At 61.1% G+C, this 27,885-nt stretch overlaps 1 protein-coding gene across 11 annotated transcripts in view; it reads left to right on the top strand.

Moving 5' to 3' along the window:
* KDM4B (lysine demethylase 4B) overlaps positions 1 to 27,885 on the top strand; it is a 186,916-nt gene that overhangs the window by 148,737 nt on the left and 10,294 nt on the right. For 4 of the 11 annotated variants that reach the window (XM_054673181.2, XM_063801027.1, XM_063801028.1 and 1 more), the window contains 9 exons: positions 3,577 to 3,678; positions 4,112 to 4,311; positions 15,437 to 15,906; positions 16,249 to 16,369; positions 18,242 to 18,420; positions 19,702 to 19,924; positions 21,637 to 21,713; positions 21,996 to 22,051; positions 22,337 to 22,445. In XM_054673181.2, the coding sequence (XP_054529156.1) occupies positions 3,577 to 3,678; positions 4,112 to 4,311; positions 15,437 to 15,906; positions 16,249 to 16,369; positions 18,242 to 18,420; positions 19,702 to 19,924; positions 21,637 to 21,713; positions 21,996 to 22,051; positions 22,337 to 22,445 (1,537 nt within the window). Of the gene's footprint in view, positions 1 to 3,576; positions 3,679 to 4,111; positions 4,312 to 15,436; positions 15,907 to 16,248; positions 16,370 to 18,241; positions 18,421 to 19,701; positions 19,925 to 21,636; positions 21,714 to 21,995; positions 22,052 to 22,336; positions 22,446 to 24,634; positions 25,891 to 27,885 lie in introns of those variants that run through there. The other 7 variants (XM_054673182.2, XM_063801029.1, XM_063801031.1 and 4 more) reach the window with 5 other exon arrangements.

Below are 27,885 nucleotides of genomic sequence, written 5' to 3' on the forward strand. Positions count from 1 at the left end.
GTGCACAGAGGGATCAACGGCCAGGGGACCCGACACATTGGAGGCTGCGCTCCCATGACAAAGGCAGGGCCTGCACAGCAAAGAGGGGCAGAGCTCCGAGGAAAGAGGATGCAGTGAGTGCAGGGCCCTGGAGCGGGCCGGGACTTTGCATTATGGAAAAAGAGCCATTGCTGTGAAGAAGAAACATTCCAGGAACGAGTGGCTCTCCGATGTTACCATCTAGAGAAGAGACAAGCCCACAGTGGATTGGGAGGCCCTTGAAGAATCCCCTCCCACAGCACTGACAGACAGAGCTGGAAGATAGGAAGGATCAGGAAGTCAGAGGCGTAGTCTAGGAAATCTAGCCCCTGATAGGAGTTTCAGAAAAAGAGAAAAGAAAAGTGTCCCGGGACCCAAAGACTTTGCATTTCCAGGTTAAAAAGTCCACCAGAAAGTCCACCCAAGAATGGAAATTACCCAAACCACAATGCATCGCTGTGAAATTTCACAACTCCTGGATTAAACAAAGGCCCTGAAAGCTTCCAGAGCAAACAGATCACATAAACAGCTCACCAGACTGGGGCTGGGCATGGTAGCTCATGCCTGTGATCCCAGCACTATGGGAGGCCAAGGCAGGAGGATCACTTGAGGCCCAGAGTTTGAGGTCAGCCTGGGCAACATAGCAAGACCGCGTCTCTAAAAAAAAAAAAAAAAAAAAAATTATAAAGAATAGGAGACCCTGTTAGCATTGGATTTACAGTCATAATGCCACAAGCTAAAAGACAAAGGAAAAAGGCCTTCAAAAGTCAGAAGAGGAATAATTCTCCCCAAATCTTTTACCTAGCCAAATTGTCAAGAAATGTGTGAGGGGAATAAGGATCTTTTTAGACACACAGAGTCTCGTATTCCACCTCCTTTCTCAGGAAGCTGCTGCAGGATGTGCTCCAGCTAAACAAGGATGTAAATCGAGAAAGCCATGGGGTTGAGGAAACAAGATCTAACCCAGGAGAGTTAAGGGGAGTCTCAAGATCATGGGAGACGGAACCAAGACCCCCAGGGGTGTCATGGAGAGAAGGGGACACCCTGCATAGGAGACCACAGCAGGAGTTTAAGAGCAATGGCAGGGAGCTCAGAGATACCAAGGAAGCTAGGCGTCCAAAGCAGGAAGCTAGGCGTCCAAAGCAAGAGGCCAGTTCCAGACCCCAGGGTGGGGGCAGGGAATGCGGCCCGAGTTGCTCTGTGGCTCATGGATGCACAATGTTTATGGGGCATAAAAGCGTAAACGTGGAATTTGGCTGCAATGGAAGACGGTGGCAGGTGCAGGGAGAGAAGGGGACGGTCATGGAGGCGAGCAAGGATGGCCACACCCTCAACACCTGTGCCGGGAGCCAGACCCAGAAACAAGCATTGGGTGCAGAAACACGCGAAGGGGGATGAAGGTGTCAGGGTCAGGAAGAGGCGTGCTCTTAGGACCCCAGAGATGCCCCAAGTGATGGCTGCCCCTCTGCCGTGGGCTGTGCCCCCCTTGCTGTGTCTGTGCCGCCCTTGCTGTGTCTGTGCATTGAGCCCTACCCAGTTCCGTGTAGTGTGGGACCCAGGGGTCTCAGCCTGGCACTGCTGCAGGTAGGAAAGGGCTGGGCTGCAAGGATGAGGCCCCAGAGCTCTGGTTGGGCACCAGGACAGTTCTGGGGCCCTCTGGGGCAGACACAGTAAGGCTTGAAGGCCGTGGGGGTGCCCCTGGAAGGCTGTAGCAGGGGAGGGCCATGGTCGGAAGCGACCTCTAGGGTGAGTTTTCAGGGTGGGGGTGGAGGGAGGGACTGCAGTGGGTGGGAGAAGGGGCTGTGGAGCTGGGGGCAGCTGAGGCCAGGTGAGCGGCATGGGAGGGCGCCCTTCTGCTGGTGCTGTCTGGGACCAGGGCGGGTCCACTGTGGGATCCCGGCCCTACAGCCCTGGGGCATTCCCAGACCAGGAGGGCAGCCCACCTTGGGATGACAGTGGTGACAAGAGCCAGTTGCACCCCAGCGCCGGTCTGAAGCTTCCTCCTCCTGAGCCTGCTGTCTCCACCTGGGGCAAGCACCCAGCATTTGCCTAGCCCCCTAGTGGAGCCTGAGGCTGCCTTCCCAGAGCCGTCCTTGGGCTGCTGTTGTGGAGAATGTTCTCTGGAGGGCAGGGGCCACTCCCGTGTCCCCCACCCACCTCCTGCTCCCTGTGTTAGTGACTCTGGCCCCACGCCCGCCCCTACCTGCCTCCCACCCCTGCCCGGCCACCCCGCAGCAACCTTGTGTGCACCATGCTGTGTGATGCCATGCCTCTGGTCCACCCGCTTTCTGCCTTGAGTCATTGTGGTGGGCCATGCTGCAGACATCGGGGAGCACTGATTCTAGTGAGTTAGGCAGCTGAGGAGCAAGGAGGGCCGGCAGTGACTAGTGTTCTAGGAAGGCTTCCTGGAGGAGGCGCCCCAGAAGCCAGCATGGAGCACAGGGCGGGCAGAGTGGCTGGGAGCAGCGGTGGGCAGGGGTCAGGTCCAAGTGTCCCGAGGGAGCATGGGCTGCTGCTGGCCCATGTGACAGCCTGGCTCAGGCAGAGGTGAGGAGGTCCTAGTAACAGAAGCCCTGGCAGCGGGCCCACCCCACCCCTGTCAGATGAGCCTGCCCCACCTTGGTGACCACTTGGTCCTTGGAGGGGCAGCTGCCACAGGGACCCCCGTGGGATTGAGGTGTCCGAGTCTGAGCCCACGGGGACAGGGGACACGGGAAGCACCCGGAAGCCGCAGCCGGCATTGGTGATTGTCCCGGAAACACTGGCGCTCCCAGCTCTGCCTGACTGCTGGCAGGCTTGACGTGGCTGGATCTCAACTGGGGAAGGGGAGAAAGGCCACTGGGGAGCCGGGCTGTGCGGCCTTGAGCTCATGGCCTAGTGAGGCCCCTGGCCAGGCCAGGGCTTAGGGCAGCTGCAGGGGGTGGGCCTGGAGGAGGTGCAGATATCACATGCCTAGGGGAGGCACTAGTGACCAGCCAGGCCTCGGCTTCTCTGCACTCCCGGCTTCTGCCTGAGCCCCCTGGGAACCACCCCCTCCACATCTCCAAAAAGCTTTTGCTTCCTTCCTGGAAAGACCCTGGAGGTCCCCGGGGGAACCTGGTGTGAGGCCCTGGCCGCTCAGCTGCAGGTTCACCTGGCTGTCACTTTTCCTCCCTTTTTCAGCCCCCCTCTCTCTCATTTCTAAGAAGTCCCAGCTCAGCCAAGCCTGTAAGCCTCAGGTTGAATCCCTTACTTGGGGCTGGTGTGCAGGGACCGGGACCTCCCCGATGTACCCCAGGATTCTGGGTGTCCAGGCTGGGCATGCAGGATGCGCCTCCTCTTGGCCCACGCCTGCCCCGTGAGCAGATCCTGGGCTCAGGGCGCAGAGGAGGCCCTGGCAGGCCCTGGGGTGTGGGCACAGGTCAGAGCAGCGGAGTGTGAGCTGGGGCTCCCATGCACCTCATGGGCTGCAGAGAGAGGACCCAGGGAGTTGGGGACAGAGCCAGGTGGCCAGGATCAGGCGTCCTGGGGAGTTGAGCAGAAGTCCTAGAGAAAAAACCCGTGAAATTTACATTCTAGACAAATTAGTCTGAAAGAAAACAGACACTGGAGAAAGACTGAGGAGGAGAGGAAACCAAGTCTAGAAAGGAAGAAAGAGCAGACCAAAAGGCCGGGGCTGTCGTAAGTGTCTTTTTCGTTCCGTTTGTCGTCTAGGCATTTTCCATGAGCTGCTGTTTCCCTCGGAGCTCACACTCCCTGTGTCTCTGTCCCGTGGCACACGCGGCTCCTGCCGCCCCGTCCCGCCCGTCATCCCACCTGGTGTCAGTCGGCTTCCCATCTCCAGCTGTCATCAGCGTCCCCCGCTTGACACCATCCCCACCGTGTCCATTGCCCCGTCTCCCTTTGGTCTCTCCTCCCAACACGGCTCCTGCCCCGCAAGAGCGGAACCCCATCCAGGGTTCCCTTTACCCCTGGCCTCCAGCCAGGAGGCCCCCTGCTCATGGAGCACTCTTCTGGGGGTGGGCGGGGGCTGCGTGCTGCCGGACAGTGTGCACAGACCTAGGGCTCTTCCCTCCCTGGTCTCCCCTCCTGCCTGATAAACCTCCCTCTCCAGGTCTCACCGGAAACGGAGCCAGCCCAAGAAGCCGAAGCCCGAAGACCCCAAGTTCCCTGGGGAGGGTACGGCTGGGGCAGCGCTCCTAGAGGAGGCTGGGGGCAGCGTGAAGGAGGAGGCTGGGCCGGAGGTTGACCCCGAGGAGGAGGAGGAGGAGCCGCAGCCACTGCCACATGGCCGGGAGGCCGAGGGCGCAGAAGGTCAGTCCCTGCCGGGCCAGGCCTGGCACCGCTGTTTTCCCACCCCCGTGGGCATCTCCTAGAAGGAACCAGTGCCTGCTACAGCCAGAGTCCCCGTTTTGTAAGAATCTGATTCAGTGGCTTTCTTGCCAGGGTGGGGCATTTCGTGAAAATAGACATCGTAAGGTGGAGGCCGTAAGAAAAGTGCCTCCGTCCCCAGAATTGAGAAGAGCAGTTACGAGAGGCCAGGCGCAGTGGCTCCCACCTGTAATCCTAGCACTTTGGGAGGCCAAGGTGGCAGGATCACTTGAGTCCAGGAGTTTGAGACCCTGTCTCTACTTACGATATAAAAAAAATTTAACCAGGCTTGGTGGCTTGCACCTATAGACCCAGCTACTTGGGAAGCTGAGGTGGGAGGTTGAGGCCGCAGTGAGCCGTGTTTGCACCGCTGCACTCCAACCTGGGCAACAGAGCAAGACCCAGTATCACAAAAATAATAATAATAATAAAAGACCAGGATGCTGTATATGGCCCAGATGCTGGAACGTGCCTGCAGCAGCCATGGCCACTTGTGAGCAGAGGGCTGGTCCTGACTGTGAGCTGGGGCTCCCGTGAGCAGGTCTCCCACCTGCCCTCGGGCCTCCCCACTCTCCCGGGGCTGGCAAGACAGGGGGCAGCCGCCTTCCCACAGGAGTGTGAACCAGCAGTTGTGAACGGGGTGCGGGGGGCCGGGAGGCAGTCTCAGAAACATTACCTTCCCCAGGGGGAGGTTTTGGCTGTGGAACTCCCACCTGTGAGTGTGTAAAGGTTCCTATTCCAGGGTTGACAGCATTTTGTTTCCGGTGACTGGGTTTTATCTTCTCAGTTTAGAGCTTTAGCTGCTTGGGAGTCTGTGCAAAGTGGCTGTTCCCAGCTAGGGCTCCCCGCTGGGAGCCCTTCCCTGTCCCACCCTTTCCAGGCGCCATGCAGGGAGCAGGTTTGTGGGGTGTGCTGGCCAGCCTGCCTCCCACCAAGGGCTGCCCCCAGCCACAGTGCCTGAGGCCCAGGTCATGGGGGCCACATTTGCCGGAGGGTCCTAGTCCTCAGTTTCCCTCTGTATGAGCCCAACATGACCTGGTCTGCCTCCGAGGTGTCAGGTCTCCAGGACGCGCTGGTGCCCAAGGTGAATATTGTCCTTGGAACATGGCAAGAGGCCCAGCTGTGGTGCCATTCAGCAGATGTGAGGTCCCTCCCACCTGCCAGGGGCAGCCGTGGGGTGCCTGATCTGTGACGATGGGGTCGTGGCCCTCGCAGTACTCCAGGAGGCAGGCACGCCCCTGCCCTCCCCATATACATGGGGCAGGTATTGAGGGTCACAGTTTGCCAGTGCCTGTGGGCCTGAGGCAAGAAAAGTGAGCATCCCTGGGGGAAAGAGCAGAGGCCGGGGGTGAGTTTGCCCCTGACGGGCCACTTACTCGGTGGGGTATGTGGGCCCTGCGTCTGTTCAGCACGCCTCAGGAGGGTCTGCCGGCCTAGAGAGGCAAGACGAGGACAGAAAAGGCATCGTGGGTAGAAGAGAAAAGCACAGCTGTCGTGGCACTGTTATTATGTAGCGACAATTCTCTACTGAGAAGCAGCAAGCAAGTCTACAGGCAGAGCCGCCTGGTGACTTGGGGATCGAGCAGAGCTGCCAGAGATGAGCGACAGGCACAGAAACCCAATCTCGCCCCTCATCTGCGAGCCGCTCGCAGCAAACATGGCTCCCAAAGATGCCCCTTATGGTGCTAGCAACCAGAAATAATGGATCTTGGAATAAACCTAACCAAAAAAATGATCTTTATGGAGAAAATTAAGAGACTTTTTTTGGAAATAAGAAAGAATTCCTAAATAAACAGAAGGACGTACCAGGTGTTAGGAGAGCTCTTAAGTAGACAACTAACGGCTTCCCCCACATTCTCTGCAGGTTCAGTGCAGCTCCATTTGGGATCCCAGCAGGGTTTGCTGATTTAAATGCAGGCAGGTGAAAGCCCAAGGCCTGTCAAGAGGCTGGGGCCACCCTTCCAGAAGGCAGGGCTTGCCACAGAGCTTGCAGGACCCAAGCAAAGATGGCAAAAGGCCTAGGAATAGGAATCCCGGAGCAGTGGACATGGTGTGAGACCTCAGTCCCCTCCCTCCCCCTGTCCACGCTGCGGCCTCTGTGAGTGCCCTGTGGCCGCTGAAATGAAGGACCACGACCTTGGTGGCGTAAAACAACACACGCTCCTTGTCTCACAGCTCTGGAGGCCACCAGTCTGACACAGGCCTCACTGGGCTAAAATCAAGCTGTGGGCAGGGCTGCTTCCTCCTGGGGGGCTCCAGGGGAAAACCTGTTTCCTGCCTGTCTCAGTGTCTAGAGGCGCCCACATCTCTTGGCTCAGAGCCCCTTCCTCCCCCTTCACAGCCACAGTGCAGCCTCTTCCGGTCTCTCTCTGACTCTTACCCTCCTACCTTCTACCCGGTGAGGACCCTGGGTTCCCAGGTCTCCCAGATGCTCTCCCATGTCAGGGTCCTCCACTCAGTCCCACCTGAATATTCCTTCTGCCACGGGAGGGGACAGATTCCCAGGCTCCAGGGATAAGGATGCAGACGCCTTTGGGGTCATTCCTCTGTCTGCCACATGCTTAGGCGTTTCTGTCAAAAGAGAACTGGCAAACTGGAAACACAAAGCAGGAAAGTATCTTTATAACCCGAGGCTAAGTGATTCTTTATTAAAAAGCACAAACCAGAAAAATAAAAATGGACAAATTTAGTGACTCTCAAATCCACTGCTGTTTATCAAAGGATGAACCTTTAAGAAAGTGAGAAGACAAGCCGATAGGTAGGGAAGATATTCGCCACCCGTCACCGACCAAGAGCAGATAAGAATGCCTGAGGACCAGGAGGGGCTCAGCCCCCCAAGGAAGAGGGCATGGAGGAGGAGACCCCTTAGGCTAATGAGCCCAGCCTGCTCTGGGAAGCGCTGAGGAGACGCTGCTGTGTGCTCCTCGGACCACCAGAGGTGGAAACACCCACCGTGCCCAGCCCTGGAAGCCGGTGCAGCGGGCAGCCCAGTCCCCTGTTGCCTGGGACCTGCGTGAGTCCGGCTGCATTGGAGATGGACCTGGCCTTATCCAGAGAAGTGGAGCATTTGCAAACTGCACACCCAGAGCTGCCCTCAGGGCACGTTTCCTGGAGAGACCCCTGCTGGGGGGGCACTAGGACTGTGCAGATGCAGGGACAGGCAAACTAAGCAACCTCCATCGATGGAGAGGGACAGGGAACCAGCGCCTCCTGTCGCCCTCGTCTGCCCCGGAGGCATGAGCGCTGGAGGCCACTGCTCCATGCCCTGTGGCTCTCGGACACGACCTCGCGTGGCACGGGGCTTCTCATATGCTGTGCTCCGTTTGTTTAAAGTCCACAGATGGGGCGGCTGAAAAGGCTGAAATGTACAATCTCACCCTGTGGAAGCGGGAAGGTCACGGTCCAGGTGTCAGCCGGGCTGGCCCATTCCGAGGACCCAGGAGGACCTCTCCCAGGCCCCTGTCCTGGGCTTGGAGGCGGCACCTTTGTGTTCCCGTGTTCTCCCGGAGTGTGTCTGCCCAGATTCCCCCCTTCCTAAGGATACTGGCCACGCTGGGCCTGGCCCGCCCCAAGGGTCTCATCATAACTCATTCCGTCTGCAGTGACGCCCTTCCCAAACAAGGCGGCACCCCAGGTCCGGGGGCTAGGACTGCAGCACCATTCAACAGCACAGGGACTCAGCTCTGCAGCAGGCGAGGGGCTTCCTGCAGGGCAGGAGCAGGCACAGGTGCCCATTTGTGCTGTCATCCTGCAGGGCCTGTGTCTACACTGCAGGTCCTCTGGGGTTTGGGAAATCCTCAGAAATAATGCAGACTCCAGCAGGCAAGCTGGGCGCCTGAGCATGGGTCGTGCTGGTAGAGGATAAGTTCCTGGGCTGGCTGCGGTAGCCAGGCCTCCTGTCTTCTGAGCAGGAGTCTGTGTTTGATTCTGGAGACGGTGAGCCCCAGGCGAGGTTGGCAGGGGAGTGGGGGATGGGCGCAGTTCAGGTTCTGTTCCAAGGGGGACTGTGGGATGTCGCTGGAGGGACTGGCGTGGGACAGGGAGATGGCTGAGCCGTGACCATTCTCCCCACAGGATGGGCTGGCAGGGGTGGGCTGGGCTTGGGCTGGGGTCCCTGGGGGTGGGGGGCTGCGTGGGCCACCTTGAGCTTGGGCCTTGTGAAGCTGCCCTTCTCACGAGTCGGAACGTGCTGGGGGCTGTGTGTGGTCTCCCAGGAGCTGGGTGAGTTATGGGAAAACAAACAGGCAGAGAAAGATCCAGGCTTGGGTCTGGGGACCCGGGCCCACCCAAGCCCACCCGTTAACTGCCCATGTGACCCTGAGCTGGGACACCGCCTTGATGGACCCTTCAGGAGGGCAGAGATAAGAGGACACGCATCCTCCCCAGGCCGGCGCGGTGGGGGAAATCGGGCAGGCTGCTGCCGCCGCTGCTGCCACCTGTGGGTTCAGGCAGCGAGGAAAGTGGCCCAGTCCTGGGAAGGCTTTTACAGAGTGGAGCTGGCTGGTCAGTGTCTGTCCTGGGTTCTCAGTGGGGCCCCCTGGGAGGGGTCACAAGGATCCCCCGTACCATGGGTGTCTTCCTCCCTCTTGAGCAGACTCTAGGGGCTGGCCAGCCTCTGGCTGGAGGAAGGGCGGCCACCAGCTCCTGTGACTTGTTTTACCCAACTGGCTAGCAAAGCACTGTGGCTTCTTTTCCTTTTCCTTTCCTTTCCTGATGGAGTTCCGCTCTGTCACCCAGGCTGGAGTGCAGTGACGCAATCTCAGCTCATGCAACCTCCACCTCCCAGGTTCAAATGATTCTCCTGCGTCAGCCTCCCAAGTAGCTGGGATTACAGGCGCCCGCCACCATGCCCTGCTAATTTTTGTATTTTTAGTACAGACAGGGTTTCACCATGTCGGTCAGAATGGTCTCCAACTCCTGACCTCAGGTGATCCACTCGCCTCAGCCTCCCAAGGTGCTGGGATTACAGGCCTGAGCCACTATGCCCAGCCTTCTTTTCTTTTCTTTTTTTTTGAAACCGAGTCTTGCTGTGTCCCCCAGGTTGGAGGGCAGTGGTGCAGTCACGGCTCACTGCAGCCTGGTTTCCTGGGCTCAAGCAGTTCTCCCACCTCAGCCTCCTCAGTAGCTGGGACTGTGGACGTGCACTGCAGCTCCGCTCATTTTTCAAAATTTTTAGTAGACACGGGGTCTCGCTATGTTGCCCAAGCTGCTCCCGAACTCCTGGGCTCCGCCTCAGCCTCCCAAAGTGCTGGGATTACAGGTATGAGCCACTGTGCCCAGCTTTCTTTTCATTAATGTGACTGTTATTTACTAATCTTCCCAAGCCCACTGACGAGACAGCCACACCCTCCCCAGCCCCGGCGTTACCTGCTCTCACTTGGGCCTCACCATGGCCTTGGCCTCCAAGAGACTCAGGTTCAGGGAGGTCCGGGGGTCCTGGTTCTCCTCTGGTCTCCCCTCCCCATGCGTGGTCCTGGCTGGATGGGCGGCTTTCCTCCCCTGACAGTGGAAGTTGCCCGCTGGAGAGAAGCCTACACCGCGTGGGAGGGAGTGGAAACCAATGGCTCGTCCAGCTGCCTGGCGTCGGCGAGGCCCTGGCCTGGTCACTCACCATCCTGTTTAAAGATGTACAGGGCAACTCGCTCCCTCCCGAGATCCCCGGGGGTCCACATGCCCTGTGCAGTGGTCACGGTGCCAGGAGGCTGGGCCTGGTGCATCTCTGAGGCCTGTGGCTTCCACGGGTCTCTGAAGGGATCAGCCCCCACAGAAAGGCCAGGGAGCAGCGAGGAGGGTTAGGGGCTACCTTGGTGCCACGTCAGGGTCTCTGCTGAGGGAGGGCTCAGGACTGGTGCTGCCCACCCCCCGCCCCCCGACCTGGACACCCTTATCTCTGTTCCACGACAGAGACTCCTTCTGAAAAGGACCCAATCTGGCAGGGGTGGGCGTTTTCTTGGACACAGCCGTTTTCCCCGGGAGCCCAAAGTCCCAGGAGCCTCTGGACGAGAGGTTTATCTCGAGAGAGCCTCATAAATGCATGTTCACAGTCAGGGGCACGACAGGAAATGCATGCCACAGCGCTGCGGGAAAGATTTCCTAAAGCGGTTTCTGGTCCTCCTTGAATGCCAGTTTCCCGCCCCTAAAAGCTATGACGCTGAGGCACCTTTCAGGGCCTAGCAGTGGGGTGTGGGGTTTTGTGTTTTCATATGGAACAAGCTGGGAAGGGGCCGGAACCTGTTGCTCACAGGGGCCAGGGGGCATCAGCATCGAGGAGAGGTGCCTGGGGGGCGGTTGAGAGGCTGCTTCCCAGTGGCTGCTGGTGTCCCCTACCCCATTCTTACTGGCTGCTTCGAGGTCTGGGAAGAGCGGCCGCCCTATTGCCCAGCGCTAGGAGGGACTAGCAGCCCCACCAGCCAGCCCTAACCCCAGAACCAAGCAGAAAGCAGGAAGGCGGCCTCGTCCACCTCTCCTGAGCCTCAGGGGAGGCCCCGCCTCCTGGAAGAAGGCCTGCAGTGCAGGACACACAGGGTCAGGGGGCAGAGCCAGGATGGGGACCCAGGAGGGCTGGCATAGTGCCGTCCTGCCTCCCAGAGGGTGGAAAGGCTGCGGTGAGTGCGGCAGCCAGCCCCCAGCCCTTCCCCTCCCCTCGCCCTGGAGTGCTGCTCTCAGGAGAGGCCTCGTGGCTGGTGACTGGTTTTAGGACACGGAAAGCAAAGGCTGCCATGTCTGGAGGGCGGCCCCAGCTCATAGTGAGGGGCTGTGAGCTCAGCCCGGGGACCCCCCAGCACATCCCAGCCGGGCCTCTGGGACCGTCAGGCGCACCCGGCTGCGGGTTCAGCACGGGAGGGTGGCGGTGTTGAAGGGGGTGGCCAGAGAGCCCCTGAGACCGGGGCTGGTTGGCCCAGGCATGGAAGCCAAGCACGAAACTTGAGGGAGGGGCCCCATAAGCCAGGCCGCAGCTGGTGAGTTGATCTCGGCAGCCTTGGAGCAGGAACAGAGTGGTGTCCTTGGAAATGGGTGGTTTCTTGCCCCCTTCACAGGGCAGCCTGGGCCTCGGGCCTGTCTTGGGGTTTGCTGGAGGCTCTGGTGGAAACCCCGGCGCTGGGGAGGAGTGGCCTCGCCACCAGGCAGGCTAGTGAGCCCTGATGGTGGGGGTTTCGCTGTGACACCTTCCCTCCACCCAAAAAGAGTGCTAGCAGGGCCTCAGCTGGCTGCCCTCGGGGGCCTGGGTGCATCCTGGGCCCCATCTGTACCATGGTCCCTGCTCCGTTCTGAAGCCCCTCACCCGCTTCCCTCCCTCAGGCCAGGCAGGTGAGGGGCGTGCCAAGGTCCCTGTGGAGTGTAGTCCCCATGGCAGGGACAGAGCCCCAAGGAATGGCCCACAGCAAGGACAGAGCCCCGAGGAATGGCTGCGGGGTGTGCCGCCGTCTTTCAGGGTGTCCTTCCTGGCCTTGGGCATCTCCCTCTAACAGGGTCCCCTGTGTGTCTGCCCGGGCTTCACAGAGCCTGGGAGCCGACAGGGAGAGGGCTGGAAACTTGTTCTTGTGAGTTTGAGAATCCAGGGCACCAGCAGGCGCGGGCTATGCGTGGAGTGCATTGAGGCTGCCGCCATTGTCATTCACTGCTGTCTCCAGACAGTGGATGGGGTGGCACTCATCAGCCGGGCACCTGAGGCTCAAATTATGTCCCGCTTTGTCTCCCATGCCTGGTCCCTCCGGGAGACAGAACCAGGCAGCCAACCAGGGAGGGCTGTGGGGAAGCGGGACTTGGGGCCATCCCTGTCCTTGGAGGAGGAGGGAGAGAGCCCTACAGTGTGGCCCTTGGTGAGAGGACAGCCCCCGGGAGGCCTAAGGGACGATGGTGGCCTCAGCTCCCCACCCAGCCTTGCCTCCCGAGCAGAACCAGGGCCTGGGGCGGTCACACCAGCCGCCCCTCAGCTCCCAGGAGGCCCCGTTGGTGGGGGGAGGATGCCAGCCCCTTAGAGAGGCGGGGACTCCCCAGGGACCCTCTGAGCAGGCACCTGTGGTCTCATGTGAGGACAGCCCGGCTCTGTGTCTCTGGCCCCACAGCCCCGGCTGGAGTCCCCTGTGCGCAGAGCTGCCTGTTGTGTGTGAGGACAGCCCAGCTCTGTGTCCCTGGCCCCCACAGCCCCGGCTGGAGTCCCCTGTGTGCGGAGCTGCCTGTTGTGTGTGAGGGGTGGGTGGGGGTGCCGGCTGGGGACTCTGATGAGCGTTTCCTCCTCGCCTCCTTCCCCACTTCCTCATGTGTGCACTGAGTGGCCCTGCAGCTGGAGGCCGTGAGGCTGTGTCCTGGCATCTTCCTCCCTCTCCTGAGACCATCGATGCCCCAGGTGGGGCCCTCCTGGGCCAGATCCCACGCCAGCCCCCGCCCTTGAAGTTGAACCCGGCTTGGGAAGCCAGCCCAGCAGTGGGGTCCTGAGTCCCAGTCCCCGGTGAGGCTGGATGGGCACCGCAGCCTGCAGTCCTGAGTGAGGCTGGGCAGGCGCTATCATGGACGAAGGAATATTGGATTTCCTTAGGGGAATAAAGCTGTTTGTCCTCAAGTGCCTTTTACACACGCAGGACAGTGGGTTTCCTGACAGGCGCTCGGGGTGAGGCGTGCGGCCTCTGCAGCCTGCCCGGGCTGCTCCAGCTTCCAGCCCTGGTGAAGCTTCCAGCCCCTCCCCTCTGCATCTCCACGCCTCCGCTCCCAGCCTCCCAGGGAGGGGGTGCCTCCCCTCTGGCATCGGCAGGGGAAAAAGTATTTCTTCCCACGCCAGCCTGTCTGCTGTGTCCAGTGTTTACCTCCCCTGGCCAGATAACAGCTGAGGGGCCAGATAACAGTGGGGCGGGGCGGGGGGGGGGGTCATATAACAGCGGGGGGGGGGGGTCATATAACAGCGGGGGGCCCGGATACCAGTGGAGGGGAAGACTGCGCTCCCTGCAAGGCCAGACAGGACCTGGGGGTGTTCCAGGCTCCCCTGCCGGGGTGGAGGTCAGGGAGGAGCCTGGCCAGTGCCCCCAGTGCCCCAGAATGCTCAGGACTAGCAGGGGTGGGGGCCAGGGCAGTGGCGGGGGCTGCCTTCACCTTATGGCTGCTCGCCTGTCCTTCTTGAGAAACAGGTGGGCGTGTGCCTGCCAAGGACACCGTGGGCGGTCCCCCAAGCCTGCAGATGGAGCTGGGTAGGGTGTGGGGAGGAGAGCTGGAGCAGGGAGGGCAGGGCCGCCTCCACAACTGGGGGAGGCTGTGGGCTGGGGGCCCCTTGTGGGAGTGTGTGGGGCAGTGTGGCTTCCTCCTGGCTGCAGGGTCTGTTGGGGGAGGGTCCTCACTTGACCCTTACTGGGGTCAGTGTGGGTCAAGGGTTAAGTGTCACCCTCGGCCCTTGGGAGCCTCATCGCTGAGGGTCTCAGCGCTTACCACTGGGCCTGGCGTCACGGACTGTGGAGCTGGGGGCAGCCCGTGGTGGGTTGTATAGCAAGTGGTGAGATGTGGGCGCTGTGCTCCAAACCAGACCCCATCACGTGCCACATGGTCACCAGTTCAGTGTGCAGAGATGAATTTCCTTCTCTCAATTTCTCCTTATTTTTCCAGCCTGTTGGGGGAGGTGGAGGTGGTGAAATGTTAGCAGTGACCAGTTCATCCTGATCTGCTTGGGACCTTCCAGTTTTAGCACTGAAAGCCCCATAGCCCAAGAATCCCTTGGATATCAACCACGGTTCCTCCTTCCAGAATGTCCCAAGAGCCTTAGGGCCTGGAGACACACAGGTGGGGGCCTGAGCCCCTGTCCCCCTCCTCCAGATGGAGCAGGCAGGGCCCCAGGGCCCCAGGGCTCACGGTGTTCTGGGGTCCACAGTGTGCTGTGCGGTCAGGCTGGTCTTCCTCGAGGATAGGGCTCCAAGGTGCCGTGCCACAACTTACCCTGAGTGTGGCGGCCCTCAGAGGGATTGCCCCGGCACGAGCTTCCCACAGCCCGACACAGAGCGCCGCTGGGCTCACATGGAGCTGTGTGCAGGGCCAGGTCCTCCTGGGCACTCCAGGGCAGAAACCTTTCCCAGCATCTAGAGGCCCCTGCGTCCCTCAGCTCGGGTCCCTTCCTCTCCCTTCACAGGCACAGCGCAGCCTCTTCCAGTCTCTCTCTGACTCTCACCCTCCCGCCTCATCTTGTGAGGGCCCTGTGAGGACATCGGGCCTCTTGGATCATCTAGGATAACCTCCCATTTTACTCAGTCCCACCCACAGAATCCCCTCTGCCAGAGTCCCCCATGTCCCTCTGTCATGTCCCACATCCACATGTCCAGGAGAGTTGGGACCCGCACGCTTCTGGGGGCTGTGATTCAGCCAGCCAGGCTGCTCCTCCCAGTTTTATTTTATTTACTGCACACCCGTCCTGGCCCCAAAGTAAAATGCCACCAAACACATGAGTCAACTGTCCCCTCCCTGTCACCTGTCAGGAAATCTCCCCAGTGCTGGCCCCGGGGAGTTCCACGCGGAAGGGTGTCGGGCCCCACAGGCCCATCTGACGCTTCCTGGTTCGCTCATGTGACCGCCAGGTTGGGGTTCATTGATTAAGATTTTGTGCGTTGTTCAAGGTTTTACTTTCGTCAAAAGCAAAACCTTAACTTTTCTACATCAACAGTAGAAATGTACGTAATTCGGATACACGAGAACACAAAAAGTGCTTCTCCCCCACCCCCACCGGAAAAGTGCCATTTGGTACGGCCCACCCAGGTGGGAGCCCGGAAGACAGAGCAGCCTCCCCTGGCTGGGTTTGGTGACCCCAGAAGGCACATAGAGCAACACCTCCTGGGTTCTCACAGGCCTTGGCAGGCAAGTGCTGCTGCTGCGCCTGCGTTGTGGGGAGACCAAGGCCTGGGGGTGCCTGGCCAGGTGCCCCTGCGGTGATCTGAGGTGGCCCGAAGCCTGTGTTCTCTGCCCACCCATGTTCGTGTGGCCTCTCTGGGTGGAAGGAGCCCTCGACCATCCCAGCCAAAGTTGGGGGATTTCTGGGGAGCGTGGGACCAGCACTTGAGCCCGGGTTCTCCTCCCTGACCTCCCTCTCCTCTCCCCACAGAGGACGGGAGGGGCAAGCTGCGGCCAACCAAGGCCAAGAGCGAGCGGAAGAAGAAGAGCTTCGGCCTGCTGCCCCCACAGCTGCCGCCCCCGCCTGCTCACTTCCCCTCAGAGGAGGCGCTGTGGCTGCCATCCCCACTGGAGCCCCCGGTGCTGGGCCCGGGCCCTGCGGCCACGGAGGAGAGCCCCCTGCCGGCGCCCCTTAATGTCGTGCCCCCTGAGGTGCCCAGTGAGGAGCTAGAGGCCAAGCCTCGGCCCATCATCCCCATGCTGTACGTGGTGCCGCGGCCGGGCAAGGCAGCCTTCAACCAGGAGCACGTGTCCTGCCAGCAGGCCTTTGAGCACTTTGCCCAGAAGGGTCCGACCTGGAAGGAACCAGTTTCCCCCATGGAGCTGACGGGGCCAGAGGACGGTGCAGCCAGCAGTGGAGCGGGTCGCATGGAGACCAAAGCCCGGGCCGGAGAGGGGCAGGTGGGGTGGAGCGGGGGAGGCAGGGAGGAGGGGGGCAGGTGGGGTGGGGCAGGGGAGGAGGGGGCAGGTGGGGCACAGGGGAGCTGGTGGCGGGGGAGGGGGGCAGGGAGGAGGGGACAGGAGGGCTGTCTGCTGGTTTCACAGGGAACTGTGGCTCTTCTCACAGGGTAGGTGGGGTGTCTGTACTTAGAGAACAGAGGAGCCCCGTGGTTCTTTGCTGGGGCAATCACCCCAGGAGAGGAGACTCAGGCCTCAGGCACGCCGAACCCCTGTGTGGCTCTGAGGGAGCCCCACCCAGGGGTCTGTAGCGGGGCCCTCACTGCAGCCTGTTGTGTGTTTCAGGCACCGTCCACATTTTCCAAATTGAAGATGGAGATCAAGAAGAGCCGGCGCCATCCCCTGGGCCGGCCGCCCACCCGGTCCCCACTGTCGGTGGTGAAGCAGGAGGCCTCAAGTGACGAGGGTGAGTGGGGGTCCCCAGGTCGGCTCTCATCAGCCCTGCTCCGCGCTCTGCTGCTGCTCGGGGAGGGGGGGCCTGGCTCCCCTGCGGCCTCCTTCCCCCACTTCCCGGGTCTCCTCCCCTGAACCCAGGCCTTTCTGTGGCTCTGCCACAGTGACAGGCTGTCACTGGGGCAGGTGGTCGTGCGGGGAGGCAGCTGCTGTTAGAGATGCTCGGCTCTGCTCTGCTGGCTGGGCTGCCCATGATGGGCGGTTCAGGGCTGGGGAGCTCGTACCTCCCCATGGAAGATTCCTCCCAGGGCTGAGCACAGGCCTCTCCAGGACTTGGAGAGGTTGGAACAAAAGGCTCCCGCGAAGCTTTGAGTGGGAGGGGAGGAGATGGAATCTTCGATTTAACCCTCAGCCGAGAGCCGCTGTCTTGTGTGCAAAAGTCCTGCTAAGCCAATTTTTCATCTTCTGCTTCGGCCTTTCATTGGGGATGCATGTAGAATCTGAAAATGGTCTGGATGGCGTCTTTCATCCTGCATGCAATTGGAGGGGTGGGGAGAGGAGGGTTCTAGAAGCGCGTGGGATCACAGGGCGGGAGCTCCCAGGAGTGGAGGAATCGGCACGGGGACAGAGGAATGACCAGGGGCCCCCACGGGCTGCCTTGGGAAGGGGTCTTGCCTTCTACCCAGGTATCCTTCCAGAAGGCACCTCCGGGGCCTCCGTGGACTCCCCCACTCCCCACACCCCACTGTGACCCTTTGGTGAGACCGGAGCATTTGCCTGTGAGACCATCACGGCCCCAGAACCCCAGGCATTCTGGGGTTGTGAGTGACAGACGCAGCCAGTGGCTCTGTTCTCATTCCCAGGGCCTCGGGGCCGCTTAGGGCCTTCCCTGGGCTCTGCTGGCGGTACTGTCTGGTTTGGGTTTTCAGAGGAGTCTTGGCCTAAGGGCTTCCTGAGTCCACGGTGGGAGACCTGGGCCTCCACCTTGGGGAGCCTGCCCTGCCCTGCCCTCCTCTAGGTGAACCAGGGGCAGTGCCACAGCTGGGCTGATCCCAGGACCCCAGGCTCCCCTTTAGGTTGGGCTGAGGATTGGGCCACAGGAGTGGGCACCCCACTTCCTGGGGACAGCACCCCTGTGTCCACAGGAGATGCAGGGAGGGGACGTGGGGAGATTGGGGTGCGGCAGCTGGCAATGGAGGCCATTAGAGTTCAATGGGAACAGGCAACAGGTGGGAGAGAGACCGCCGCGGCTTCTCAGCAGCAGACCTGCCTTCCCGGAGAGTGTCCCCATCACGCAGCTCTTCCTGGGGCGGGCTGCCTTGGCTTCCTAGCCCTGGTCACGGCCCCTCCTGACTCCCTGTCACACTCCTCCGGCACCTCCCTTGAGTTCAGTGAGTCTGTGCCCACTCAAGACAGGAAGGACAGTGTCTCTGAGTCTCGGCTGGTCACTGCCGACGCCCCCACTCAGACTCAGACCCCAGGACGGGTGTAGGGCAGCCGGGGCAGGGCTGGGCACTGAGTTTGGCCGGTCCTTGGCCCAGAAGGCCCCGGGTGAGTGGACGGCTCTGGATGTCCAGGGAGAACCAGATGTTGGGGGAGGGGCTCAGAGGAACCATGTTTGGGGGCTCTGGCCTCAGGTGGCAGTCAGCCGAGACAGACGTGTCCCCCTCCTGTTGATGGGATGGGACGCTGCAGTGTCAGCTTGATGGGCATTGTGGAGAATGGGGCAGCCAGGAGGCAGGTGGAGGGGGAGCTATGGGCCAGGGACCCTGTGGGCAGCCAGGGCTGTAGACCCGGGGCCATCCCCTCGGCAGTTGGGGTAATTCCTTGGACGAGTTTTTAGGGGGCTCAAGTGTCTCTCTCCCTCTCCCCTCTGTTCTTCTAGAGGCATCCCCTTTCTCCGGGGAGGAAGATGTGAGTGACCCGGACGCCTTGAGGCCGCTGCTGTCTCTGCAGTGGAAGAACAGGGCGGCCAGCTTCCAGGCCGAGAGGAAGTTCAACGCAGCGGCTGCGCGCACGGAGCCCTACTGCGCCATCTGCACGCTCTTCTACCCCTACTGCCAGGTGGGCAGGCGGGCCTCACGGGTCCCAGAGAACCCCAGGCAGGGGCGGTGGGAGAGGGCGAGGGACCGGGCACCCCACACGCCTCCCTCTCTCACGCAGGGCAGGGTGTTGGCCAGCACCCCGAGTTGTGAGGGCTTGTTCCTGACAGCCGTAGGCAGAGCCTGGTCTCTGGGTTTTATTGGAATGAAGCTTGCTAACGTGCCCATGTGCAACATGAGCCATGATGGATGGGGCAGAGGGAGGCTGCGGAGGCTCGGGGTCACTGCCCTCAGGGAGCGCCCGTGTCTGGTGGGCGCTGAGATGGGCCGGGTGGTGTGGGAGTGCAGTGAAGGCCCAGGTACACCACCTGGGTGGCCGGGCGGGGCTCCCGCAAACCCTGGCCTGTCTAGCTGAGCTGGGCACCTGGCTAAGGTCCTGTTTCTGGTGCTCTTTCCATGCTGGCCTCGCCTGTCCTCTGCACCCAGATGGGGAGCTGGCCTCTGCCCACGGCCATCCCAGGCATCAGCACCCAGCCCAGCCATTTTCCTCGGATCTCTTAGATCCCCCCTTCTCTCTTCCCCTGGGCGTGCAGCCTCCCCAGGACAGGACCTGGCCACGTGCTTTGCACTCCCAGCTCCTAGCCCCATGCCAAGCATATCCAGGCATCAGCAGAGCTGCCCTGGGTTGGGGACGTCACCCCCCAGGCCTGTGCGCCGGCCGGGCCTGGGTGGACAGAGCCAGGGAGGGTGCTGTGCCAAGGGTGGTGAGCCTGTCTTGGGGCCCTGCTGCTGGGAGCTGGATTTAGTGCTCTGGTTCCTGAGACAAACAAGACCTGACAGCCGACACCGTCTCCAAGCACTTGCTGTCCTTTGTGAGGCCAGAGAGGCTGCTGGGAGCCACAGGGCCGGGAACGCCACTTCAGACATGCGTCTTCCTAACTCCCCTTGCCAGGCAGAGTGTGGAGACTCGTTCATCACACACCACCCCCAGCATACCCCAGCGCCAGGGGCCACCCAGCACCAGGGGCCACACAGGCCAGCCTGAGCTCTGTGTCTGGATGCAACCCTCATGGAAAGGTCTTCGGCGGGTTGGGGACAGGGTCAGACAGTGTTTGGGGATCGTGACTTTCTGGAGGAGTGAGAAGAGGGGCCGAGGTGGCTCTGGCCATCTCCCTGACCTCCCCCTCCAGAGCCAGGGGGTGTCGAAGCCTGGGGCAGGTGCCCTGAGAGAGGTCCGCGCCACCCGCCCGCCCGCCTGCCCCACACATGGCTCTGTCCCCTGAAGGTCGCCTCTCCCCTACAGGCCCTACAGACTGAGAAGGAGGCACCCACAGCCTCCCTCGGAGAGGGCTGCTCGGCCACATTACCCTCCAAAAGCCGTCAGAAGACCCGACCGCTCATCCCTGAGATGTGCTTCACCTCTGGCGGTGAGAACACGGAGCCGCTGCCTGCCAACTCCTACATCGGCGACGACGGGACCAGCCCCCTGATCGCCTGCGGCAAGTGCTGCCTGCAGGTCCATGCCAGTGAGTGCCACTGTGGGGCCCAGAGGAGCTGCGCCCTCCTTCAGGGTGTTGGTGGGGGTGCCGGTGGGGGCTCCATCCTCCCCTGCGGAGGGCCACACCGGCCCCTCTCCCCAGGCTGCACTTTCAGGGCCAGGGCAGGGGCCTCCCCCGGTGACTTCCTGCAATTTCTGACTTTCTCATCCTTCCCGTTGTGGTCCCACCATCTAGAGCAGGGGGAAAGGCTGTGGCCATGGAAGGGCTGGGTGACCGCATGCCACCCCGGGGCAGGACAGGGCCTCCACCGCCCCCAGCATCCAGAAGATGCCAGTGCAGGCCCAGGTGCTGGCCTCTGGTGCCAGCCTCTGCGGAGGAAGCCTCTGCTCCGAGGGGCACTGGGCTCATCCCACCCTGTCCCTGACACCCAGAAGCTCACCCTAGGGCCAGAGCAAGAAATGGGCCAGGCACCCCGTCTCTCCGCAGGCTGTGTTCCCTGAGAATGGCTGTCTCTGCCAAGCAGCCTTTGGGGGCAAACATCCCTGCCCTTGACCTTGGCCCAGGCAGGGTTCCTCCTCACTGGCCCTCTGGACAGTTCTGCCGAGTCTTCTCCAAGGCCTGGGAGGCGACAGGAGGAACTCAGGCAGCCGCTACGCCTGTGATTTGTGGCTGTGGTTGAAACTGATGGTCACAGTGAGATTGCAGCGTGGTCAGGGCGTCTGATTTATCTCTGCTCTCAGGGACCCCTCCCCAGTCCTGAGGCTCGACCATGGTCACAGACAAGAAAATGGATGTCTGTCTCTTTCCCACGCACGGGGGGGTGCGGTGGCAGGAATTGGACTTCCAGGGAAGGAGGAGGGCTCTCTGGAGACGTTTAATTTTCTGTGCCCCTGGCCAAGGCAGGTAGCCATAGATCTCAGTCGGTTTCCTCCTGGCGGTGGCCTGCCTGGGGGCTCGCGTTGTCTCCTGGCTGGGAGGCTCTTCACTCTGCTTTGCTGGGCCTGGGTTTGAGATGTGCCCCCGGGGCAGGTGGGCTCCCTGGGGGAAGGGTTGCCGAGGGTCCCAGGCCTGCCACAGCCGGGCCGCCCCAGCCAGGCTACCCCAGCAGACGCCCCCACCCCCAGCCGTGCCCACCACCCTGCTGCTCTGGAGGCAGTGAGGTCCCCGCCCCCAGCCTTTTCAGTGGGCCATCAGCACTGGCAGAGAGCCCCTTCCACACTGGGGGCAGTGACCCCCAGCAGAGGCAGAGCCCTGGGGGGCAGGCGGCACCCCTGCCCTCGCTCTGGGGGCATGATTCGACCTTTTGTGCCCTTTCCCCATTTCCAGACCCAGGGCCACATCCCACAGTGAGTCTCCCTTGTGGCTTTGGCCTTTCTGGACATAGCAGGAGGAGCTGCTGTTGGGGGTGCAGACCCCCAACAAGGAGGGGCCCTCAAGACACCACCAGGCTGAGCGCGGCAGACCCAGCTGGAGCTCAGGGTCCCTGCTTCCCCTCCTGCGTCCTCTTTCCACACAAGTAGCTTCCAGACCTTTCTCTCGCTCCACATGCAGTGGCCTGGATTGAAGCTCAGAGGGTGGGAACAGCACGCACCCTGAATGCTGCAGCTGCGTGCGGAGGCCTCGTCACTCCACATACGGACACTGGCCCCCGAGTTACCTGGCCCCTCCCCCTGAGTCTCACTCGGCTCCCCAAGTCTCACCTGCCCCCCAGATCTCAGCCAGCCCCCGCTGTCTTCCAGGTTGCTATGGCATCCGTCCCGAGCTGGTCAATGAAGGCTGGACGTGTTCCCGGTGCACGGCCCACGCCTGGACTGCGGTAACTCGCTCCCCGCAGCGGGGGTGGTGCTCTGAGAGGCCTGGGCCCCGGCCCCACTCCAGTGGGGTGACTTTGGGGCGTAGTCTCCCCTCTGTGGGCCTGGGTTCCTTCACCTCTGCCCTGAGCGGGTGGAACCCAAGGGATTCCCACCTGTCACTTTGGTGGCTGCTAGGTTGAAATATAAGGGCCGTGGGCTGGGGACGGTTGGCGGATCAGGCCCCAAGCAGTGTGTGGGGAGCCTGCTCCGGGCCCTGCTCACCCAGGGCTGTCTGGTCTCCACAGGAGTGCTGCCTGTGCAACCTGCGAGGAGGTGCGCTGCAGATGACCACCGATAGGAGGTGGGTGGCACCGCGCGTTGGGGCTGGAGGGCCGGAGGGGAGCCTGCCCTGGGCTGAGGCTCTGCAGGGTGTGACCCCAGTGCCTAGGGGTTGGCCATCACCTCCACATAACCGCCCCATGTCATGCATGGGGTGGCCAGGGCTGAGGAGGAGCATACACCTGCACCGACCTTCCTGAAGGTCCCCAGGCCCTGACCCAGCCGACAGCCACATCACGCCCAGCCCCTCTGTGACCAGCCCAGGTCCTCAGAGGCGCACCTGACCCCGCTGCACCTGCCCTCCCAGGTGGATCCACGTGATCTGTGCCATCGCAGTCCCCGAGGCGCGCTTCCTGAACGTGATTGAGCGCCACCCTGTGGACATCAGCGCCATCCCCGAGCAGCGGTGGAAGCTGGTAGGTCCTTGCGGTCGAGGCCCACCCTGCCCGTGCCTCTAGGGCTGCCGGCCATGCTCGGCTCCCCACCTGCGCGATCTGAAGCGGTCTTTCCTCCAAGCTCTGCGTCTCCATGGGGGTGGTGGGCAGCTTTCAGGAAGCCAGTGACCCCGACTTCAGCAGGTGTGTTATTTTTTGAATCCTTCCCCGAGGTGCAAGGTACAAAAGTCAGAAGGCATCAAGGGTGCCAGAGATAAGCAGGCCCCGTCAGGTGCGGCCTTGGGGGCATCCTCTGCAGAATCGAGCACCCCATGCGGTTTCCACCTTCCCACAAAAGCAGAGGCACCGCACGTGCCCCGACACAACCGGGCCGTCTGATCTTTGTTGTTTTTCTAATAATTATAACAAGCCTGGGCAACACGGTGAGACCCCATCTCTATAAAAAAAATAAAAAACACTAGCTGAGCGTGGTGGCACACACCTGTGGTCCCAGCTACTCGGGAGGCTGAGGTGGGAGGATCGCCTGAGCCCGGGATACCCAGGCTGCAGTGAGCTGTGATGGCACCATTACACTGCAGCCTAGGCAACAGAGCCAGGCACTGTCTCAAAAACAAACAAACAAACAAACAATTGTAACAATGCTTAGCGTGAGATCTACCCTCTTAAGAAGCATCTGAGGTCCAGTACAGCATTCACCACGGGCCCAGCGGTGGGCAGCAGGGCTCTGCGGCCCGCTCACCCGTCCTGTATAACTGACACTTCACACGTGCTAAGCAGCAGCTCCCTCTGCCCACCCCAGCACCCAGCACTCTGCTTCTGTGTGTTTGCCTGTGTTATAGACCCCACATGAGTGGGATTGTACAGTCTTTATTCTTCTGCGACCGGCTTCTTTCTTAAGAGACAGGGTCTCTCACTCTGTTACCCAGGCTGGAGTGCAGTGGTGTGATCACAGCTCTCTGCAGCCTCAAACTCCTGGGCTCAAGCGATCATCCCGCCTCAGCCTCCTGAGTAGCTGGGACCACAAGCACGTGCCAAAAAATTAGGTTAACTCCCAATTTTTTTTTAAAAGATGGGGTCTCACTATGTTGCCCAGGCTGGTTTGGAACTCCTGGCCTTGAGATCTTCCTGCCGTGGCCTCCTGGGTAGCTGGGATTACAGGCGCGAGTGGTGTCTTTCATTTGGCATAGTTTCCTCAAGGTTCATCCACATTCATTCAACCCAAATATGGCAGGAGTTCCTTCTTTTCCTGGCTCAGTGATGTGCCACCATGTGGATGGACGACGTTGTGTTGATCCGGGCACCCGCCGATGTCTCTGCCTTCAGGCTGTTGTGGGTTGCGCCGCAGCGGATGTGGGAGTGTGGTTGTGGTTTGGAGATTCTGATGTCATTTCCTGTGGATACAGACCCAGCAGTGGGCTTGCTGGACCGTCGGGCAGCTCTGTTTTTAGCACTGGAGGAAACTGCTCTCCCTTGCGGCTGGACGGACTCCCATCCGCACCCCCCGGGTGCAGGGCTTTCCTCTTCCCTTCATCCTCACTCACACCTACCTTTGACTTTTTTGTAGCAGCCGCCCTAGCAGGTGCGAGGTGGTCTCGCTATGGTTTGATTTGTGTTCTCCTGGCGGTCAGTGACGCTGGGCATCTTTGCACAGTCCTGTTGGCCATCTGCATGCCGTCTTTGGAGAAACGTCTGTTCTGCTCCTTCGCCCATTCCGTGCCTGGGTTGCTTGGCCTTTCGTGGTTGAGTTGGAGGATCTCTGCCGCTCCACTCTTGGTGCACATTGAGGCCCCCCGTAGATGCGCGCAGCCACCTTGGGCGTGGCGGGGCCTCATCGTGGGGGCTTGTGAAGCTTCCTCCTGCTCTCAGCAATGATGGCCCCCCTTTGGGGAACCCCTTGGAGCCACAGGGCAGTCAGGAGTGGTCAGTGCTGGCCACCAGCTGGCTGTGCACTTGGGACAGATTCCTCCACCTCTCTGTGCCTCGGCCGTCCCTTCTGTGCTGTGGGGTTGCCACAGTCCCCGCCATGCAGGGTTGCAGTGGTGTGAGCTGGGCCCACTCCCTAAAGCATGGACCACCCCGTCTGAGCACTAGCAGCTGCTCAGGGCTTGTCAAATCTGCAGCCTTGTTCCCCCAGGCCCCCAGTGTCACCTACTGCATTTGATCCACACAGTGGGAGCCTGTGGGGTCATCCTGCACTGTCTGTTCTGCAGGTGAGGAGCCTGGGGCCTGGAGGGGCTTGGCCGATCATGGTCCGGGCTGCAGCCCTGCAGGGCTGTCTGCTGCACACCCTGTAGCCCACCTGCGCACAAGGCACTTGGGGCTGTCCACGCCTGCTGGAAAATGACACTCAGCTGGCCCTTTAAATCAGCTTCCTGCAGAGCCTTGGGACCTGGCCCAGAAAGAAGATGAGGAGGCCAGGCCTGGTGGCTCATGCCTGTAATCCCAGCACTTTGGGAGGCCGAGGCGGGTGGATCTCCTGAGGTCAGGAGTTCGAGACCAGCCTGGCCAACATATGAAACCCCGTCTCTACTGAAAATGCAAAACTTAGCTCTGCATGGCGGGACGTGCCTGTGATCCCAGCTACTCGGGAGACTAAGGCGAGAGAATTGCTTGAACCTGGGCGGCGGAGGTTGCAGTGAGCTGAGATTGCGCCACTGCACTCCAGCCTGGGCGACAGAGTAAGACTCTGTCTCAAAAAAAAAAAAAGATGAGGAGAGCAAAATGCAGATGTTGCTGGGGCCGCGTCCCCACTAAGGGCTGTGCATGTGGCAGCGCTGATGGGGAGGACGCATTTGTCCCTGTGCACTCCGGCCTCTGCACACGTGTCTCGTGGGCCCCTGGAGGCTGGGCCCGCAGCCAGTAGCACCCAGCAGCATCCTGCCTGCTTTTCCTGCCTGGTTTATCTTCCCAGCCACGGACACAGTGCCTGGTGTTGACATTCAGGCTCGCGTGGAGGTGGGGCTGGAAGCAGACACATCAGTCTGGCAGGGTGGGTCTGCTGGGGAGACCCACAAGGGTGGGACTGATGCCGGCCACAAAGCCCGGGCTCCCATGCACTGGTGCGAGGTGCCCACGAGCCCAGCGGGCTTGGATGCCGTGCTTGGAGCCCACAGGTGCTGGGCCACCTGGGCAGGGCTGTGCAGGCAGTCACAGAGGCTCATCTGGAAGGGGAGCCCTCTTTCCTCGTTCGTGGAGTGGAGTGTGCAGTGGGTCACACCGGCCTGGCCGGGCACGGCCAGGCGATTAGGAAGCCGGCAGCCCGCGGGTGATGCTTCCGAGGCACCAGTGACTCAGTCCACAAACGTGGGCGTAAAAGGCCTCATGATTCAGGTGGAGTGATGGTACGATGCGCGGTGCAGTGATAAATCCTTCCGCCCCGACGCCTTATGGATCATCTGACATTTCCAGAACGCAGCCTCTTCATTACCGGTGCTTGTAACCATGAATTAAAAATCCTTTTACACAAGGCCCGCTTGTACTGCTTAATGGGGCTTTGCAAGGAGGTGGCGGTTAATTCCTGCTCGCCCAGCCGCCCAGCCACCTTTGCGGGCCATGGGCAGGCTGCAGGCATGGGGCACTCACTCCTGGTTACCCATCCATCAGTTTGTCTCCAGGACTTCTCCAGCCACCGGCTCAGGGCTCCAGGCAGTCCTGGTGAGTCAGGGGGCTCCGGCTGGCCGCCCGCCTGGGCCAAGTTATCACCACGTTCTCAAGGCCGTGCTGCTGAGAAGCTTCTCACCTACCTGCTGGGCAGGTTCCTGGCAGCGGGCAAAAGCACCGGGAGCTCCCTGGAGGATCTGGGAGGTCTGGGAGGGGCTTGGGATGGGGGGAGGCACCTCCAGGGCAGCAGGAGGGGTGGGCAGTTGCACCAGCTCTCTCCACTGCCCACAGTCCTGCCTGGAGGGGTAGGGCTCGGTCAGGAGGGAGGGGCTCTCTCCTCCTCAGGGGTTGGGGTTGTTTGCGAAAGCAGGTTGGTGGACAGCCACCGTGCCTCAGTGTGTGACAGGCTGAGGACACAGCTTCATGGGTGGTACCTAGCGGTGACCACCTGCTTCCTCCAGTCCGTGGTGCTCTGCAGACCTCTGAAGCCCACCCTGCGTCGTCCTCACAGCCCTGTGGCCTCCGAGGAAGGACACCGAGCCGGGAACTTCGAACCAAACACCAGTGCCTGGGCCCTTCCAGGCCCCCCCCCGGGCCGTAGACCCTGACTCCCCGGCACACACTGGCCTGGGCCAGGCCAGCACTGGATGTGGGTCTTCAAACTGCTCCCAGGAAGGGAGGTGACGGCCAAGAACGCCTGCCCGACCTCCTGTGGCCACAGCGCGTGGCGTGACTGGACCTCGCCTTAGGAGGGGTGGCTGTGGGCAACCTCGGCCCCAGGCACAGCTCCTGACAAATGGTCCCATGGGTCCGGGGGCACGCTCTTCACAACGTGGAGATGCAGGGTCACGGGCTGCCTGCCACCACGAGGCGGAAGGGGATGGTGCTGTGCACCAGCCTGCCCCGGGGCTGGGTTTCTCCTGGGCCTGGGCCGAGGGGTGGAGGCCTGTGGGTGACGTGGTCAAGACGGCTCAGCAACCCCACCTGACAGTGTCCAGGTGGGGCCTCTGCCCCACCCCCAGGCCCCCCAGGGAGCACAGCCTCCACTCCTACACACTGGCCACTCTGCCGGAGGGGGAGGCTGTGCTGGAGTGATGCCTGGCGCGTGTTGTGTGATGGGAGAATTGGGTATTTACAGTTTAATAACGAGATCTCGATGCCGTCGATCGGCGCTGCTCCAGGCCCTTGGCTTATCTGGCTTTTGAACATGGTTTATAGAGCGGTGACGGTGCTGCTTATTAAATGCTTAGCTGGGCCTGGCGTGGGTGTGGCGGCCGCCAGGGCCCCAGTGCTGGCTCGGGCAGGTGTTGCAGCGGGAGCCTCACGGGATGAAAGGTGGCTCTCCGGTGCTCCCTCCTCACCAAGGAGGCTTCTCTCGGGGCTTCTTATTAAAAGCCGATGTAAAGGACCCACGCGGTGGCTCACGCCTGTAATCCCAGCACTTTAGGAGGTCAAGGCGGGAGGATCCCTTGAGCTCAGGAGTTTGAGACCAGCCTGGACAACATAGCAAGACTCCACCTCTACAAAAGTCAAAAATTAGCCAGGCATGATGGTTGCACCTGTGGTCCCAGCTACTCAGGAGGCTGAGGTGGGAGGATCGCTTGAGCCCAGGAGTTGGAGACCGCAGTGAGCTATGATCACGCCGTGTGCTCCAGCCTGGGTGACAGAGCAAGACCCTGTCTCAAAAAAAAAAAAAAAAGAAAAAATCCTTCACTCTAACCATTCTAAAGTGTGCCACTCTATGTTTTTTAGTACATTCTGAGTTGTGCCAACTATCACACCGTCTAATTCCAGAACAGTTCATCACCCCATGAAGAATGGGCCCCATTACCAGTCGCTCCCATCCCCTACCCTGTGCCCA

The sequence above is a fragment of the Pan troglodytes genome, chromosome 20 (genome assembly GCF_028858775.2).
Source record: "Pan troglodytes isolate AG18354 chromosome 20, NHGRI_mPanTro3-v2.0_pri, whole genome shotgun sequence".
Classification (NCBI taxonomy): Eukaryota; Metazoa; Chordata; class Mammalia; order Primates; family Hominidae; genus Pan; species Pan troglodytes.